This window comes from Panthera pardus, unplaced genomic scaffold (genome assembly GCF_024362965.1).
Source record: "Panthera pardus isolate Hobbes unplaced genomic scaffold, ASM2436296v1 HiC_scaffold_12, whole genome shotgun sequence".
NCBI lineage: Eukaryota > Metazoa > Chordata > Mammalia > Carnivora > Felidae > Panthera > Panthera pardus.
The window spans coordinates 44364626-44385100 of NW_026526677.1; the positions used below are offsets into that span (position 1 = coordinate 44364626).

At 36.8% G+C, this 20475-nt stretch overlaps 1 protein-coding gene across 1 annotated transcript in view; it reads right to left on the reverse strand.

Annotated features, from left to right (window-relative positions):
- PDE3B (phosphodiesterase 3B) overlaps positions 1–20475 on the reverse strand; it is a 176859-nt gene that overhangs the window by 38859 nt on the left and 117525 nt on the right. The window contains exons 3-5 of the mRNA XM_053899961.1: positions 19238–19486; positions 16604–16746; positions 8767–8873 (exon numbers count right to left, since the gene is read on the reverse strand). Coding sequence (XP_053755936.1) covers positions 8767–8873; positions 16604–16746; positions 19238–19486 — 499 coding nt within the window. The remainder of the gene's footprint in view (positions 1–8766; positions 8874–16603; positions 16747–19237; positions 19487–20475) is intronic.

Consider the following 20475-nt stretch of genomic DNA (forward strand, 5'->3'; position numbering starts at 1 on the left):
GTGTCTTGCTCGTCATAATCACTGGTTACTAACTGGAAACAAAGGTTCCAATTTTTAGCCTTCTTTTCTCTAATTATACTAGTGAGTATCCAAAATCCTGACAAGTGGGCTAAGAAGAATAAAGGGTACAAAATCTTAGGGTAGAGATTGGATATACAGACAAACCTAGAAATCCTTAAAAAATGCTCTCTATAATATAGATCCACCATTTTTATTTTAAACCCTCTTTATTGTGAAATATAACACACACATAGAAAAGTTACAATGAGACTACTCATCACTCAAGCTAAGACATAAAACATGGCCAGAGCTCAACCACCCTGCCTTCTAACTCCCCTGCCTCTCTTTAAAGGAAATCATTATTTTGACTTTTATGGTATTGTTTTTCTTGCCTTTCTTTATATTTATACCATGTATGTACGCATTTTTTGACAATGTGGATTACTTTTGCCCCTTTTGTGAACTTTGTAAACTGAATTAGACAATAAATATAAATGCTTCTATGCCTTGCTTGCATTTTAAAATAATATTTTCAGGCAGTTACTTGTTATTGTGGTTGATTTTCAATGCCATATCAAACTGTATGCATGAATATAGCACAATTTTATTTCTCTATTCAAGTACTGAATGGCCAAATTGTCTTCCAAAGTGGCTGTAGCATTTCACTTTCCCATCAGTGTATCAGAGTTTCCACTTCTGAACGTTTTTACCACTTGTTTTTATCTGTCTTTGTAATTACAGACATCACAATGGTATGAAGTCACAGGTCACTGTGGTTTTGATTTACATTTTCCGTAATGATTAATACTGAATATCTTTTCATGTGGTATGGGCCATTTGTACATCTTCTCTGGAGAAACATCTATTCAGATTTTTGCCCATTTTTTAAGAAGGTAATTTGTCTTTTTATTATTGAATTACAGACATCTTTGTATATTCTGGATAAAAGGCCACTATCAAATACATGATTTGCAAATATTTCCTCCCATCCTGTGTCTTATCACTTTCTTTAGGTCTCTGTAGAAATACAAATGTTTTCAATTTTAATGAATTCCAATTATCAGGTTTTTTCACTCATGAACTGTGCTTTTGGTGTCATACCTTAGAATGCTGTATTCAAAACCCAAAGTCACAAACTTTTTTTTTGTTTTCTTCCACTAGTTTTAGGCTTTCACTCCTACCGTTGAGTCTATGATGCATTTTGGTTAATTTTTGAGGATGACAAAAGGTAGAATTCCAAATTCATTCTTGCTCCTGTCTATTTCCAGGATTTGCTAAAAACACAATTTCTTCCCCATTGAATCATCTTGGCACCCTTGTTGAAAATCAGTTGACCATGTAAGGATTTATTTCTGGACTCTTAATTCTATCCCACTGAGCTGGAATATCCTTATGCCAATACCAGTCTTGATTACTACAGCCTGGTAGTAAGTTTTAAAATCTGCCAGTGTGAGTCCTCCAATTTCTTCTTTTTTATTAAAACTGTTTTAGCTATGCTGGGTCCCTTGAATTTCCATATGAATTTTATGATCAGCTTGTCAATTTCTGCAAAGAAGCTAGCTCAGATCTTGATAAAGATGGCAAGAAATCTAGAACAATTTGGAGAGAAATGCCATCATAACAATATTACATTTTCTGATCCATGAACACAGGAATATTTCTTTTATTTATTTAGACTTCTTTAACTTCTTTCAACAATGTTTTACAGTTTTCAGTGTACAGGTCTTACACTCTTGTTAAATTTGTTGCAAAGTATTTTACTATTTTTAATGCTAACTGTATATAGAATTATTTTAATTTCATTTTGCATTGTTCATTGCTAGTATACGAAATACAACTGATTTCTGCCTAGAGATCTTGTATCCTGACACACTGATAAACTTCTTTATTGGCTGTAATAGATTTTAATGAATTTCTTCAGATTTCATAAATACATGACATTATACGCAAATATAATTTTACCTCTTCCTTTTATTCCTTCTTAGCTAATTGCTATGGCTAGAACCTCCAATCCAATATTGAGTAGAAGTAGCAATTTTAACTATTAACATCGTTTTATATTTTCATTTTATAATTTCTAGTTCTATTTTCTCTTTGATGAGATACTATTGTCATACTCAAATACTCTTGAAATGGTTTCTGCTACAACTTTAAACATATTTATAATAGGAGATTTAAAGTCATTGTGTGCTAAGTCCAAACTCCAAGCCCCATCAGGCAAATTTTCTGTTGGCTGTTTTGCTTTGTGTGCATGGCAAAAATTTGCTTGTGTATTTAATTTTTTTTGTTGTTGAAAACTGGACATTATATTTTAACAGTTCTGGCATCAGATCCCTCCCACATCCAAGGTTTGTTATGTTGCTGATTTATGTTTGTTTTCTTGTTTCTGATTGTTGAATGACTTTCCTGGACTAATTATGTAGATTCCATTTTCTCTGAGGTGTGTAGCCACTGAGTTCTTTGCTGGTTTGTTTTTTTTTCCTTTAAGTTCTTGATTTATATTTTAAGCTTGACTTCCTGCAAGTCACCCATGGGTCAGTATAATTTTGTGGTCAGCGAATGATGTGTCAGAACATTTCTTTACATGCTTTGCCTACACGTCATCTGTAGGAGGGAATGTTTGAAAAGATACACCTTCAAACTTCAGTTTACGAAACGGCCTTAGATTTCACATCTCACTTGTGACAGCTTCTAGGTCAGCTACAGATAAGTGACTAGGGCCTTCTCCTTTCCCAGATCTTTCCTATGCACACACACATTCTGGCACAGGATCCTGAGATCTTCAGGAATCTGTCAGACACTTTCAAATTCCCTATGGTCATCTAGTAGTATCCAGGATTTCCTTTTAAATTCTCAGGCAGCTCTTGTTTACCACAAGTGAAATAACAGCCTTAGGTGGTCACAATGTTGGCTGGCATAGGGTTTGTTTTTTAGAAAGCTGAGCTCCGAGTCAAATCAAATACCCACAACACTTCAGGAACAGAGGTTTTCCAAGGAGATTTAAGTTTATATTAAGTTTGGGCAAAGTATTTACTGTCTTCTTGGGGGAGTTTCAAAAGAGGTCAGATCTCTCTGATGGCTGAAATGCTATTGGCTTTTAGCAATAATGCCACCGAGGGAGAAAGCTGGGAAGGGATAGTTCCCAAATAAAATGCCACAGAACCCACCGTCTTACCAGGGTTCAATAGTCTGTCTTGTACAGAGGACTTCTAGTTTTTTCTCAGGCTTGGGTTAATTTCCAGAGTTCTGATATGGCTCAGTTTCATTTTTTTTTTTTTTTAATGTTTATTCATTTTTGAGAGACAGAGAGTACGAGCAGGGGAGGTGCAGAGCAAGAGGGGGACAGAGGATCCAAAGTGGGCTCTGCACCAACAGCACAGAGCCCAATGCGGAGCTCGAACTCACGAACCGTGAGATCATGACCTGAGCCGAAGCTGGACATTTGAACGACTAAGCCTCCCAGGTACCCCTGAGTTTCACTTTTTTGGCCCCTATTTTTGTTATTTTTGTTATTTTAGCAGGAGAGTGAGTTTACAGAAATATTCTCTCTGCCATTCCTGAATGAGTCTCTATATGTGATATTAATACTTTGAAACTCATTGAGACTTGTTTCATAGTCTGACAAATGGTCTACTGTTATCAATCTTGTGTGTATTCTTTGAAGTAATTTTTTTTTAACATTTATTTATTTTTGAGACAGAGAGAGAGCACGAACGGGGGAGGGTCAGAGAGAGAGGGAGAAACAGAATCTGAAACAGGCTCCAGGCTCTGAGCTGTCAGCACAGAGCCTGATGCAGGGCTTGAACTCACGAACCACGAGATCATGACCTGAGCTGAAGTCGGACACCCAACCAACTGAGCCACCCAGGCGCCCCATTGTGTGCATTCTTTGAAAAAATATTCATCCTGGCTGAATGTAGTGTTTTACAGTCAGGTCAGTTAATTCATATTGTTCTAATCTTTCTTATATCTATACTAACGTTTTGGTCTGCTTATTCTACTAGTTAATGAGAATGGTGAGTTAAAATCTCCAAATATTAATATAAATTTGTCTATTTCCCCCCTTTAGTTCTGTCATTTTTTGGTTCATGTATATTATTGCTATGAGATCAGAAGTAACTGTGTCCTTATATAAAGAGTGGGTGTCTTGTAAAGAACATATGCTTGAGTCTTGTGTTGTTAACTGTCTGACAATCTTTGTCTTTTAACTGGAGTGTATTTTCACTTTTTGTTGAAAACTGAATATTTTTAAAATATACTTAACAACTTTAGCAGATCCCTCCTTCCCCCCCCCAACAAAATGTATATTCAATGTAATGTAATCTGTTTAATCCACTAGCTTGCTATTTATTTTTCAGTTGTTCCTTCTTTTTCTCTTTTATTTTCTCTTTTCTTGGATTCTTCTGGGTTACTCAAGTTTTTTAAAAAATCATGCCACTGTTACCTCCTATGATTGTTTACTTATACCTTTTTTAAAATTCTTTTAATTGTCACTGTATATTACAATGTGCGTCTTTGAAGTATTAGTTTCTCTCAAACTTAAAACTTTTTACTACTTTTCAATCATTGCTAGTACATTACAAATCCATTTACCCTTCTCCCACCCTTTATATGCCATTGTTATCATACATTTGACTCCTTCATATATTATGCATGCAACAAGGAAGTGATTATTGCCGTTGTTGTTATTTCTAAGTTACATCCAAGTTAGTTAGCATATAGTGCAACGATATTTTCAGTAGATTCCAGTGATTCATCCCTTATGTATAACACCCAGCACTCATCCCAACAAGTTCCCTCCTTAATGCCCCTTACCCATTTACCCATCCCCCCACTCACAGTTTGTTTTCTGTATTTAAGAGTCTCTTATGTTTTGTCTCCGTTTTTATATTCTTTTGCTTCCTTTCCCTTATATTCATCGGTTTTGTATCTTAAATTCTTCATATAAGTGAAATCATCTGATATTTGTCTTTCTCTGACTGACTTGTTTCACTTAGCGTAATACCCTCTACTTCATGTTGTTGCAAATGGCAAGATTTCATTCTTTTTGATTGTCGAGTAATATTCCATTGTGTATGTATGCATGTAATGTATAGGTATATGTATATGTATATACACCACATATTTTTTATGCATTCATCTGTCGATGGAATCTGGGCCCTTTCCACACTTTGACTATTGTTGACAGTGCTGCTATAAACATTGGGGTGCATGTGCCCCTCAAAACAGCACAACTGTATCCCTTGGATATACACCTAGTAGTGCAATTGCTGGGTCCATTATTATTGTTTTTAATCAACATTCACTTATATTCACTCAATTTAGGCTTATTAGAGCTTTTCATTCATTCCTATCATTCTGTGCTTCAATCTGGATCATTTTCCTCCTACCTAAACTACTATCTTTGCTGGATCTTAGTAGAGCAGGCCTATCAGCAATAAATTCTATCAGCCTTTGTATGAAAAAATATTATTTCAATTTAATTTGTAAAATGTATTTTAAATGGGGCGCATGGGTGGCTCAGTTGGTTAAGGGTCCAACTTGAGTTTAGGTCATGATCTTGCGGTTCATGAATTTAAGCCCCGTGCTGGGCTCTGTGCTAACAACTCGGACCCTGGAGCCTGCTTCAGATTCTGTGTGTGTGTGTGTGTGTCTCTCTCTCTGCCCCTCCCCAGCTCACACTCTGTCCCTTTCTCTCTCTCTCAAAAATAAATAAACATTAAAAAAATTTTTAAAGATATTTTCATTGATAAAGAATTCCAGGTTGGCATTTTTCTGTTTTTTTTTTTTTTTCAATACTTTTAATATGCCATTCTAGGTCTTTGAGTTCATACTTGGTATTATAGAATCACTGTGAATATTATTGTTGTTCCCTGAAAAATAACCTTTTTTACTTGGTTGCTTTTGAAATTTTTCTTGTTGTATAATTCAGGGGTTTGCCTGAAATCCTTATGATTTTATCTATCTTCTTGGGGTTCACCAAGTTTCAGGAATTTGCTAATTCCCTTACTATTTTGGAAAATTATTCTGCCCTGTTGTTTCTCTCCTCCCCTTTTGAGTCTTCATTTACACAGAACCATTAATTGTGCCTTAAATGACTCTTAAATGTTGTTCTGTTACTTAGGCTCATAAACATTAAAGGCTCTTATGTCTTCTGTTATGTAATACCTTTCTTTATCTCTGATAAGTTTCTTTGCTTAGAAATCTGCTCTGGCCGAAATTTATATAGCTTATACCTGCTTTCTTTTGATTAGTGTTAACATGGTGTATTTTTCTCCATCCATTTACTTTGAATTTTTATGTGTCTTTACATTAAAAGTGGGTTTCTTATAGATAATATATATTTAGGTCATGTTTTTTGTTCTACTTTAACAATAGACATCTTTTTTTATATGTATTTATTTTTGAGAGAGAGAGAGAGAGTGAGCAGAGGAGGTGCACAGAAAGAAAGAGGGAGGCAGAGGATCCAAAGCGGGCTCTGTGCTGACAGCCCCCAGCGCGGGGCTCCAACCCATCAACCATGAGATCATGACCTGAGCTGAAGTCAGACACTTAACGGACTGAGCCATGCAGGCGCCCCCAACAATATAGGTCTTTTAATTAGTACACTTAGGCCACTGGTGTTCAGAATGATTACTGATACAGTTGGATTAACATCTATCATATCTATTACTGTTTTCTATTTGTTGTCCTTGTTCTTTGTTCCTATTTTTGTTTTCTACTCTTCTGTTTTTGTGGTTTTGAGAATTTTTATCATTCTACTTTCTCTCTTTTCTTAGAATATCAGTTATACTTCTTTTTCAACTTTTTTTAATGGTTGCCCTAGAGTTTGCAATATACATTTTACATCTAACCCAAGTTCACTTCCAAATAACATTACACCACTTCACAGATACCTTATAATTATGAGTACCTTATGATAATAAAATAACCCCAATTCCTCTGTCCCTTGTATCATTGCTGTCATTCATTTATATATATGCATATATACACATACATAAAATACATATATGCACATATAATTGAATACATTGTTGCTATCATTATTCTAAACTACTGTTAGATCAAATAAAAAGAAAAATAAAAGCTTTTAATTTTACCTTCACTTACACCTTCTTCAGTGCTCTTCTTTTCTTTATGTAGATCTGAGTTTCTGACCTACACTACTATTCTTCTCTTTAGAGAACTTCTTTTAACATTTCTTGTACATCAGGTCTACTGGCAACAAGTTCCCTCAACTTTTGTCTGAAAAAGTCTTTACTTTCCTTCACTTTTGGAGGATAATTTCAAAGGGTACAGAATTCTAGGTTGGCGTTCTTTTGTTTTTTTTCCTCACAATACTTTAAATGTTTCATTCTACTCACATGGTTTCTGAGGAGAAGTTTCATGTCATTATTATTTTGTTCTTTTATATGTAAGATGTTTTTTTCCCCTTCTGGCTTCTTTAATGATTTTTTTTTATCTCTAAATTTCTGTAATTTGAAAACAATATGCCTAGGTATTGTTCTTTTGGTATTTATCCTGTTTGGTGTTCTGTGAGCTTCCTGGATCTATGGTTTGGTGTCTGATACTAATTTGAGACGATTCTTGGTCATTATTGTTTCAAATATTTCTTCTATTCCTTCTCTCTTTTTTTTTTAATTAAAAATTTTTTTTGATATGAAATTTATTGTCAAATTTGTTTCCATACAATACCCAGTGCTCATCCCAAAAGGTGCCCTCCTCAATGCCCATCACCCACCCCCCTCTCTCCCTCCCACCCCCCACCAACCCTCAGTTTATTCTCAGTTTTTAAGAGTCTCTTATGGTTTGGCTCCCTCCCTCTCTAACTTTTTTTTTTCCTTCCCCTCCCCCACAGTCTTCTGTTAAGTTTCTCAGGATCCACATAAGAGTGAAAACATACGGTATCTGTCTTTCTCTGTATGACTTCCTTCTCACTTTCTTCTCTTTCTGGTATTCCTTTTGTATTTGCCCCACAGTCCTTGGGTATTTGATTCTGCTTTTTCAATCTTCGTTCTCTTTGTTTTTCAGTTTTGAAGATTTCTCATGCTCAAGCTAAGACAGTCTTTCCTCAGTTGCATCCAGCCTACTGATGAGCCTGTTAAAGGCACTCTTCATTTCTGTTACAGTGCTTTTTATCAAGAGCATTTATTTTTGTTTTATTATTTTAGGACTTCCACCTCTCTCTTACACTGCCCATCCATTCTTGCATGTTGTCTACTTAATCAATTAGAGCCCTTGGCATACTAATCATAGTTGTTTTAAATTCCCAATCTGGTAATTCCAACATCCCTATCTGATTCTGATAAATTTCTGTCTATCCAAATTGTGTCTTTTACCTTTTGGTATGCCTTACAATTTTAAGAAGTGCCAGGACACACCTGGTAAAAGAAGCTACTGTAAATAGGTCTTTAATAATGGTGCTGAGGTGTGAGGGGACAAGTGTTCTACAGTCCTGTGATCAGGTCTCAGTCTTTCAGTGTGAATCTGGATCTGCAACTATTCAGGTTAGTTTAGGTAGTTCTATATTTTATCCCTGAATTCCTAGTGGCTAACAAAGTATCTGGTATATAGTGGCTGTTTAAAAAGTGTTTATGAATGAATCAGCCAACAGTCAATTAATGGTCAATCCAAATTGCTTAGTCATGTTAATTTACAACATATAAATGGCATTCAAAACCAGCTCTAAATGTATAATGAGAAAATTCTGTAGTACCATATACTTTGAGACCTCCCACATTTAAATCATAAAGAATGATTTCTTACCAGCTCTTCTTAGACCTATATGGTGAGTTAGGGATACGGAAGATGACCTTTGCTTCGTCATTGTCAGTAGATTTGAACTTAAAGGTCCATTTAGATAGGATCCTTGACTAAAAGGGAAAGATAACAAATTAAGAATGTTAAAGCCATGGGAAATTTCCTCTTTTTTTTATTCATGGTCTTCAGTTCAACTAGGAAATACCTGCTTATACAGAATTTAGACATCTATCTAGTTGCTTAAAGGCCTAAAGCAGGAGCCAGCAAATGTTTTCCATAAAGGACCAAGTAGTAAATAAATACTTTTAGCTTCACAGGCCACAAGGTCTCCACTGCAACTACTTAACTCTGCCATTGTAGCATAAAAGCAGCCACAGAGAATAATAAATACAACTGTGTTTCAATATAATTTAATTTGCAAAAACAGCTATGGACCACATTAGGTCCACAGGCTGTAGTTTGCTGAACCCTGGTATAAAGCAGGTTATCAATATCATCTGGAGGACTTCTTAGAACACAGACTGCCAGTTCTACCTCCAGGGTTTCTGATTCAGTAGGTCTGGCGTAGGGCCAGTAATCTGCATTTCTAATAAGTTCACAGATGATGCTGACATTGCTGGGTCCAGGGACCTCACTGAGAATCACTGGCTAACATATACAGTTTTCACTCTCTTCTGTTCCCTCTCTTCACAGATATCGATTACCCCCTAACTCAGTCATTTCCTATAACTGAAATATTTACTGTAAGTTTTAGGGCTCTTATAAAGAAATTAAATGTAGGTTGGCAATCACACAGTACAGCCATGCGATGTATAAAATGCAATTTAAAATAAAATATATTTGAAAGCTTCCCAGTGCCAAGCGGGTAGCAAGCACACCATAAATTTTACCTTCTTTTTCTTCAATATTCACCGTTTTCTTTTGTCAGTAAACTCCTGATGAGGGCACGTGGACACAGGCTCCAGGGCAGATCTAGATTCTCTCCTTCTCACTCGTACTTTTTAGTACAGCCTAAGTTTTCAATAAGCTCTTCCCCAACTGCTTCATCTTTCCTGCACCTCCCTACCCATTACTGCAGGAAGGCCTATTTCTTCTGTGACTTAAAGGTTTTGGTTCATGTCTCCATTACAAATTCATCCACAATGTATTTTAATTTCACTGCTTACAGATTCTTTTCCCTCATTAATTTGTGATTCTTTTTAGGGGCTATAAAGACATATCTCTGCATTGACAGGGGAGATAGCACAGTGCCTGATAAACGTGTTCAACAGTTATTTGTGGAATAAATGAATGCTCTTTTCTTTAGGTTCCTAGTCTCAATTTTTTAGAGAACAGGTCATTTTTGCTCCCCAATTCTGAATGGATGGAGTCTTTTTCTTTTACTAACTCCTGCCTTGAGCCTCTCCTTGGGCCTTTTTCTAAAATCTAGTTTCTTCTATATCCCCAAGGGAGAAAAAAAAAATCTGTATTATAGAAACAGAAGGCATGTAAAATCAGTTAGAGCCATTTCACTAAAACTTCCTTGTTGACATTAACAAAAATTATAACAAAAGCACTATTTTGAGTATTTATTATGTACCATTCATTGTTTTATGTCGTTTACATACTTTATCTTTTCTAGTCTCCTATATGACAGACAAGGAAACTGAGGCTTGAAGAGGCTAAGTAATGTCCCCCAATTCATACAGCTAAAATTCATAGTGGCAGAACTAAAATTCAATCTCCAATTTCTTTGACTCTAAATGGAGAAAGCATTTACTCTCTACCTATTTTTAAAAAACGTTTATTTTGAGAGAAAAAGAGAGAGCACACGTGCAAGCCAGGGAAAGGCAGAGAGAGAGGGAGACAAAGAATCTGAAGAAGGCTCCACATCCTTAGTGCAGAGCCCAGCATGGGGCTTGAACTCACGAACCATGAGATCATGACCGGAGCTGGAACCAAGAGTCTAACACTCAACTGACTGAGCCATCAGGCGCCCCTCTACCTGTATTTTTAAAAGGTCTTCCCAGGGGCGCCTGGGTGGCTCAGTCGGTTGAGCATCCGACTTCGGCTCAGGTCATGATCTCATGGTTCATGAGTTTGAGCCCAATGCGGGCTGGCAGCACAGCTCAGAGCCTGGAGCCTGCTTCGGATTCTGTGTGTCCTTCTGTCTCTCTCTGCCCCTCCCCCGCTCATGCTCTGTCTCTCAAAAATAAATATATGTTAAAAAAAATTTTTTTAATTAAAAGGTCTTCCCACACCTTCCACAAAATAATTCTCATTCTATCTTGGTGTGTTTCTCCATCTGTAAAATTAGAGTTTTAGAAGTAAGGAGTTTTAAATTAACATCCAGCTGTTGGAGTCTATCATATTTTATTCTCAAGCCAGTAGTAATGATGATTTGTTGATGATGTCACAAAAAGAAACAATATTCAAATAATACCACCCAATAAACTCATGTCCCTGCTAATGCTCAATCATTCTTTGTATTTGAGGACTCCTTGCTTATGCGTGGAGTTGGGGAGATTGAGAAAGGGCAGTAACAGTACCGCTCAGGGCAATATTCAACCAAAAATTTGTGTGCTCTACTGAAATTTACTTTCCGGTTAATATTCAAAACAAAGATAGGACTTTTTCCTTTTAAAAACAGACCCACTGCACTGTTCCATAGTTTTCTACCTTGATCCAGGGCCTTCTAATAATTGAAGTATACCATACGTTCAGTTAGCTGTTCAGAATTGAGAGGTACAGGTCAAATTACAGGTTTTCACCTACTTCCAGAATTGTCTCATTAATTCCTAGCCTCAAACCAGATAAATATACACTCCAATGAGATTACATAAAACAATCCTGAAGAAAACAGGGGACAAGAAGGATAGGAGTCCCAAAGATTATCAATAGTTGGTAGGAAGATGATTAAAGTCAGACTTAGGAATCATTACAAAAGAATGCCAAAAGTTATGGTCACAGAGTTAAGTGATATGTTAAGAATTGATTTTTAGATAACCCATGCCAATTACCTTGGTAAGATTTATATCAGTGTGTATGTGTGTGTGTGTGTGTGTGCGTGTGTGTGTGTGTGTGTGTGAGAGAGAGAGAGAGAGAGAGAGAGAGAGAGAGAAGCAGCAACTATATAAACTTGTTGGCTGTATGATGTCTACATTTGGAGCTATTCTCTTAAGAAACTGAGTGAGGGGAGACCATTAGCCCTCTTGAATCTCTGTACTTCAAATAGGGTCCAGGCACTGGTATAAATCTCTAATAAATTATGAGACACAGAATTGAGAAGCTGGTTCCCTAGTACATTATTTAGGAAATATAGTTCCTAACAAGTTATTAGATTTAATTACAGAGAAGTTATGGAGACAAATGATGACTAGGGGACTAGGTTAAAGGCAAATCTCTTTAGTGTAGAGTAACTATAGTTGATAGTCCATGCAGTTTTGGGACATGACTTGCCTATTTTTCCCCAGGGAAAGTCTGTTGAAAGAAAGTGAGCTGTGGGGCACCTGGGTGGCTCAGTCTGTTAAGCGTTTGACTCTTGATTTTGGCTCAGGTCATGATCTCACAGTTGTGAGATCGAGTCCCACGTTGGGCTCTGCATTGACAGTGTGGAGCCTGCTTGGGGTCTTCTCTCTCCCTCTCTGTCTGCCCCTCCTCTGTTCATACGTGCTCAAATAGAAATAAACTTAAAAAAATTTTAAAAAAAGGAAGGGAGCTGTGAGGTCTGAATATGTGTTCTGTTTGTCCACAGAGAGGGCTGGGTCCTAGCAGTCAGTCCAAAGATACAAGTTTAGCCATTTTTTAACCATAGCTACTAATACTGGAACTCAGAGATGCATAATCCAATCGTCAGCTAACGCACATTTCCTGGAACTTCCTGACCAGCGAACCTTCATCCTAGGTCTGAAACTTAAGCAGAAGTCACCATCAACCATCACAATATAATACGAACACCTTACTCCTACAAGATGCTTGTTAGGCAGCTGTTTATCTTCAAGATCCATTTTACTGCAATCCCAAACTCATCGCAGTAATCAAGCAGGCCTCAGAAGAGCAGTAATGACTAACACATGGTTGAAAGTGAAAGTGCCATGAAAGGCAAAGAAAAGGTGTTAAGGAGATTCAGAGGTGAAACAGATTGCTTCTCCTTGGAAACTGAGGGAGGAGGGTATCAGGGTGTTATTCTTAAGAGGTCACATCTGAGCCCAATCTTGAACGCTGTAGAAGCATGAGGCCGAGAGGACCTGTTCAAGGTAGAGAGAACAACTGCAGGAGTGAGGTGGGGGGGGGGGGGGGGGAGGGGGGGAGTGGGGAGCATAGAAGCGGAGGAACAGAGAGAATAGCGAATAGTTAAGCTTGACTGGAATTTCAGATAAATAGAGAAAGACGGACATATTTTGGTTTTGTAAAACAATGGCCCTCTTAATTAAAATCTGAAATCCTTTAACAGGTGAACTTTAAGAGGTGAAGTCTTGAGGGCAGGTAATGCAGTGACTGTTCAAACATGACTAGCCCTTCTTCCTGGTGGTTTTCTTCCCTTGGATTCTGTTTATCACAGCTACTGTACAGTTTATAACACTTCACTTTTTTCTCCAGACAAAGCATGAAGAAAAGCAAAATTAAATCCTATATTACTCTGCACTCAAACAAGGTGGGGCTGCAAACTGTAATTCAACTCAATTTTCAAATGTGTTAGACAAAAAACGAAATTATCAGGAAAGTTCAAGGAAGAGTCTAACAGGAGTCACATGCCTGTTGTTTTCACCTAGAGAGCTTTCCAAGTCACTCTTCTGGTCACGTTTTTTGCAAGGCTGCTCCTATCTTTCACATTGTTTCATTTTTGCAAGTAAGGGTGCAGCTTTGTCATGAGGGAATAACAGGGTTTCAAATCCCAAGCTAGGAAGTTGGGCACTATTCTACAGGCATCGGTTAAGGGTCAAAAAACTTAATGATCAGAAAAACTGTATAATCAAGGTTTCATTTAAGGAAGAATTGTCATGGAAGGGTAGGAGATGGAACAGGCAGTGGAGGATATTAGAAATGGAAAGGTCAATTAAGAGGAAAATTCAGGAGCGCCTGGAGGGCTCAGTTGGTTAAGCCACCGACTTCGGCTCAGGTCATGATCCTGCAGTTTGTGAGTTCGAGCCCCGCGTCGGGCTCTGTGCTGACAGCTCAGAGCCTGGAGCCTGCTTCGGATTCTGTGTCTCCCTCTCTACCCCTCCCCTGCTCACACTGTGTCTGTCTCTCAATGATAAATAAATGTTTACAAAACAAGAGAGGATAATTCAATAGCCCATGTAAGGAGGTATAAAGCATTTAACAGTATAAAGTGATAAAGGAGAAGAGGGAACAGAAAGGAAAAGAGACGCAGAGACAGACCTGACAACAGGCATCTACAGGACAAGGTAAGAGGACGCAAACACCAAGTTTTCTAGAAAATCCATTTTCTAAAGCAACCACTAAGTGAGAGGGTAGCAGTATTGTGTCAGTAAATGAGGGCAGAAAAACAGTAACATGAAAACGTTACTGGAGAGATGAGAAATTTGGTTTTGGTCACAGCTTTAGGGAATGAGAGGTTCAATACTGGAATCATGTTGAAAGCATAGTCAGAGTCATTTAAAAATCACAGTCAGAGAAGCTAGCATCAAAATCCAAAGCTGTGTTCAAATCAAGATTCAAAAATGTAGGACATGTGGGGCGTGCCTGGGTGGCTCAGTAGGTTAAGCGTCTGACTCTTGATTTCGGCTCAGGTCATGATCTCACGGTTTGTGAGATGGGGCCCTGCACTGGGCTCTGTGCTGACAGCACAGAGCCTGCTTAAGATTCTCTCCCTCCCTCTCTGCACCTTCCCGACTTGCTCTCTCTCTCAAAATAAATAAATAAACTTAAAAAAAATCTTTAAATTTAGAAAAAAATTGTAGGATATGTGACCTCAGTTCTAGAGTATTCCAACAAAGTCAAAATGAATGCCTTGTGATTCTGGATTCACATGTCTATTCAGTTTGAGCTACTAAAGCCTAAAGGTTCCTGAACAAAAAATTACCATACAAGAAAGATTGATAGCTATGCTATCTAATATGATTGCCATACATATTACCACCAATTACTTTATTCTCCAAGTTTCTAAATCTTTCATGAGGCACATGGCTTTGTTTTAATGAGTTAAGTAATTACATTGAATCTGCGTACATTTACCTCTTTTATGAACATTTCTCAGAGTTAATTTTCTTTGGACCATGTTTCTATTTTAATATCAATCATCTTAAGTCAGCAGGATAAAAGTGACCTTAACTCACTGTATCACATTTAATTGCAAATGTACTGCTATTACATCAGTGTGATTTTGAAGGATTAAAAAGCAATCATTTTCATCATTCTGTTTTAAGCCAAACAATATTCTGAAGATGATGTTCCCTGTGGTTAAGAAATATGTTGTATTTTCAGTTCCCAATATCACTGACTTCCCCATATCCTGCTTCCATTAAAAAACAACAACGACAACAACAACAACAAAAATAAGACCATTATGTTTAGGTTCTGGGCAAGTGTTGAACCAAAGCTCATTTTCCTTTACCATACTCTGTAATTCAACCCATTCCTGTTTCATATATCATTTCATTCAATTTTTCCTTTATAAAAAAGGGAGCTCATTTACTTGAATACATTATAGAAAATGCAAATTAATAAATCCTGCAAGAATCTGGAAAATTACAATTATCTGATCACATTTCCTATATAAACGTTAACACCACTTTTAGCTGATAAATCGGTATGATCCAATCCTGCCATCTACTGTTTCAAATGTGTAACTCTACAGCTCAAGCTAAACAAAGTGCTCAATACTAACAGTGGTTTAGCAGAAACTTTACACTAATTCCAATTTTGTTTTTTTTTAATTTTTTTTTAATGTTTATTTATTTTTGAGAGAGAGAGACAGAGACAGAGACAGAGCGGCAGAGAGAGAAGGAGACACAGAATCAAAACACCTCCAGGTTCTGAGCTGTCAGCACAGAGCCCAATGCGGGGCTCGAACTCACGAACCGTGAGATCCCGTAAGATCATGACCTGAGCTCCCGTGAGATCATGACCTGAGCCGAAGTCGGCCACGTAACTGACTGAGCCACCCAGGCGCCCCTAATTCCAATTTTGTTAACACAGTTAGATCACTGACTACATAGAACTTCATAACTCACACATGAGATCACTATGTCTCCTGGCTTTTAAAAGACAAAGTATTGACTCCTTTGTTATGAGGGTAGATGGGTATGTTTACATTCAGAAAATTTCAGCTCCTGCATTTTCCCACCTTCCTTGAGCTACGGTTACTGATGCCCTTCATGTGTAGGATTAGCACTGTTAGTTCCAAGTAAATCCTCAAGTGAGTACAGAATAGTAGTCTTAGTCCTCCAGCAGGAACAAGAGTTTTGCTACCTTGTATCTAACATCAGAGATGAGCCCTGGAAATGTGCTCTTCCGTTAACAAGTCAGTAGCTCTGTTGACCTTCCTTTGGATACCATGCACTGGACCTGTGTGATTGCCCCTACAACGGTCACAGATACCGATTTAAAACCTTTCCCACTTCTGGTCCTAAACTGACCCTAGTTTCCTTAAACTGCCTCCCTGATTCATGTTCTTAAGGCCCCAGCATGCCTTGTACCCAACGTACTTAACTTTTCAGAGAAGACACATTAGCTTCTTTTTAAGAATCAGTTTCGCTATTATGCCTTATTACTACCCATGCTGTCCCACATCTAAAATACTTCAACTGTTCCTTTCTGCTTTAGTTATTTCAAACTTCATTCAACAGAAACAAAGTGGATGTATTTGACTCAAATCTCTTTAAAAGACTGGGGATTGTACCTTGAAATGCCAAACTCTTGGTGTGGCCTTTTGCCATTACTGCGTTCCCACCGGGACGACGATTGTTCAATAGGTGGCAGACCGGAAGTTCCGGGGCTCCTCCTCAGCTGGGGAGTTGGTAAGCTATTCCTACTGTGTAGTCCCTGTGGAATAATTTAACGATGGTTAAAACTGTCACCCTTAGATATGCTGTGTATGTATTTGTAAAGATGACATGTAAAAATACCAATACAAAGTACATTTTTAGTATGTACAGGAGACACAGGACATTTTATCTTGAAGATATGTCAGATTTACTCCAAATTTTACATTCTATACTATTGTTCTATTTAGTGTTCCTCCCATTAAACAATGGTTTCTGAACTCCCTACAATTTTACTAGATCTTTGTTCTTTTGTACATTTTACTCCTAGTTTCATGAGAAATAAATACTTGACAATTTAAAAAGGAGGTATGAAAGATTTACCCTGAAAAACAATTTCAGAGGACAAGCTTAGGATCAGGCACCATAAGCCCTAGATCCTAAACCCTTTATATTTTCAATACAATGCTGAAGTATATAGGGTTAACCTAGAGAAACTGAAAGATTCAGAACTACCTTTTCAATTAGCAATTAAATTCAGAACACCATTAGCATTAATAGTTTACCTTAATTTTTGAAAATATTCTAAATTGATCTAAATGTTCAATTAGCCAAAGTATTCTATTTTTTACCACTGTAAATAGGTGTTTTATTGGGATTTACATAAAACAGGTTTTGCTTCTTCTGAATTTCCCCCATCAGCAGATACTGAAACCATCTCAGAGAGCTAAATATCTCTTATATTTAAGTTTTCCCAAGGATGTTGATTTTGTAAAGGTTCATAGTTACTTAGACTCTTGGTGAAAAAGTTCTTTGTGTAACAATCCTTTCTGGCTATAACTTAGGTCCACATAGTCTTTCTTAGTTCTTAACACACATATATAAGACATTTATATTAAATTATCTTTTATAATTCCTTTTTCCTTACTAATTACTTTTTTATAAATGCTGTTGTTCTTTTCTGGAGTATCAGGTTTTTCTATTCTTTTTCAAAAGCAGAGACCAATTAGATATGAAATTCAAGTAAGAAGTTTAAAGAACACAAAGAAATATGGTTTACTTCCTGGTTCTTACAGGACTTACTCCTATCAGTAGATTCCAGTACCAAAAATAAGCCTGATTAACTAAAATGTTCAGGAAATGAGGCATTTAGGCATCCTGTTTAATTAATATTATTGTTTCAAATGTTTCTAAAATGTACTAGTACACTTTTTTTTTTCACGCAGTAAGCACAGTAACAAACGTAATATTGATATCAATAAGATTTTTCTGATTAAGATTTTTAGGAATCACTATTTTTAAAAATTGCTCTCTGTTAACTATACTTCAATAAAAAAAGAAAAAAGTTACTATTCTAAACATCAAATGTCAATGGAAAATATAAAGGAATAGCAACATATCAAGTGAAAACTATAGAATAACATAGTTATTTTATTGAATTTATTATTATCACTTTTTGATGCTTATGATTAACCTGTTCCTCATAAGTAGAGTGCTAAAAAGAATGTCATGTAACTATGTACCATTGTTAATTGGATTCTGACGAAGGCAGGTATTTTTTAAAAATAAAAGCATCACATAAGCAAAACAAAATAAAAGCATCACATAGCCACCTCTGATCTGGATTTGCAATCAGTAATTATCAAACTTTTGCCCTAATTGGGCTTGCTTAATTTTTCAACATTTCTACACCCTAATGCTGGGAACACAGTGAAATTAATTATCAAAATCCTTCCAAAACCATATTTAACTTTTTCTAAGCTCCATATACACTATTACAATGAAAATTTAACTGCTTTGAATTTTATCTTCTCTTCATTAGTGTACCTGTAGAATAAAGTAGTTAATCTAGAACAATCTCTAAAATGTTTTTATTTCTAAAGTTTATGATGTTAGCTATCAACAAAGACATTGAAAGCATTCTAAACAAGCATAACGTATACCTTAGAATAGTACTTATTATTTCCTAAAGAAAATCATATTTTGAAGCATTGATATTTAAAGAAAAATTCATCCAATATCTAATGATGGAAAAATCAATGTCTATTGGGTTATAGCAATCTCTAGTGGGTAAAGGGGGGAAAAAACAGACCCAAAAAAATGTGAAAGTCAATTTAAAATAATGTTATGTAATTCATAGAAATGAATATTATAATGATCAATTCTTTCGGGTTCAACAAGAACAATTTCGGGATCCTAAATAATACAATAAATTAATGACATGATTTGACTACTAGTTTGTTATATGAGCCTGGAATTAAATTTGTGTGGGGTTTTTTTCTGCTTTTTAAGAAACAATAATGACAAATAGTTGTAACCAAAAAAGTCATAACTGCTGATTAGAATAATTTAGAATAAAAGCTGAATATTCATTTAGAAATATTTGAGATTTATAACTACCTCTAAAGTCCCAAACAGCTCAATATACTGTATAAAAAAGCTGATCCTTGAAAAAGAAATTGTGTTTTATCTATGCTACAAAGGAACAGTTTTAATTTGAAAACATCATTAAATGTGGTAAGTATAGGGCTGGCTGATTACTGTATCTTGACCTTGTGAAGTTTTCGATCTCCTTTCTCAGCTGGGTCCTCTACTTCCGAGCAGGGGTAAAATCCAGGAAATGGTGTGAGGGGATTAATCCTTGGCCTACAGGAACCTGAGAAAGCACCCATCAAGGAACTGATACTCCGCAGGGAAGAAATGACTTGTGGGGGAAGGGTTGGATCAATCAGAAGGTCTGACACCATATTGCGAGCCTCATTTAGCACTGAAAGATCAACTCCACTTCCACCTCCAGAATTCTAGAAAAGAAAAAAAAAAGGGGAAATTATATATTTGTTACAAAAAACCTTAACGTTTAAGAAAAACTCTGTTTTAAGTCAATATACACATACGATATACAGCAGTTCTTCCGCTTACCTTACTCCCTCAGGAGACAGTCCAGCATAGTGACTAGGCCTTGTTGCAAAGACACTGGAGTTTGAAATCTACACTTTAATCCTACTTGTATGATTTTAGGCAAGTTATTCAACATGTGAATTTTTTAGTTTCTTTACCATAAAATGGAGATAGTAACATCTACCTAAGGCGAACGTGAGAATTAAGACTGATAATATATGCAAAGCACATAAGGCAGAGTACAGGGCATATATTTAAAGTACAATATGGGAATGCAAGCTGGTGCAGCCACTCTGGAAAACAGTATGGAGGTTCCTCAAAAAATTAAAAATAGAACTGCCCTATGACCCAGCAATTGCACTACTAGGCATTTATCCAAGGGATACAGGTGTGCTGTTTCAACGTTTTTTATTTATTTTTGGGACAGAGAGAGACAGAGCATGAACGGGGGAGGGGCAGAGAGAGAGGGAGACACAGAATCGGAAACAGGCTCCAGGCTCCGAGCCATCAGCCCAGAGCCTGACGCGGGGCTCGAACTCACGGACCGCGAGATCGTGACCTGGCTGAAGTCGGACGCTTAACCGACTGCGCCACCCAGGCGCCCCGAGGTGTGCTGTTTCAAAGGGACACATGCACCCCATGTTTATAGCAGCGCTATCAACAATAGTCGAAGTACAGAAAGAGCCAAAATGTCCACCGATGGATGAATGGATAAAGAAGATGTGGTATATATATACAATGGAGTAATACTTGGCAATCAAAAAGAATGAAATCCTGCCATTTGCAACTACGTGGATGGAAGTGGAGGGTATTATGCTAAGTGAAATTAGTCAGAAGAAGATAAAAATCATATGAATTCACTCATGTGAGGACTTTAAGAGACAAAACAGAA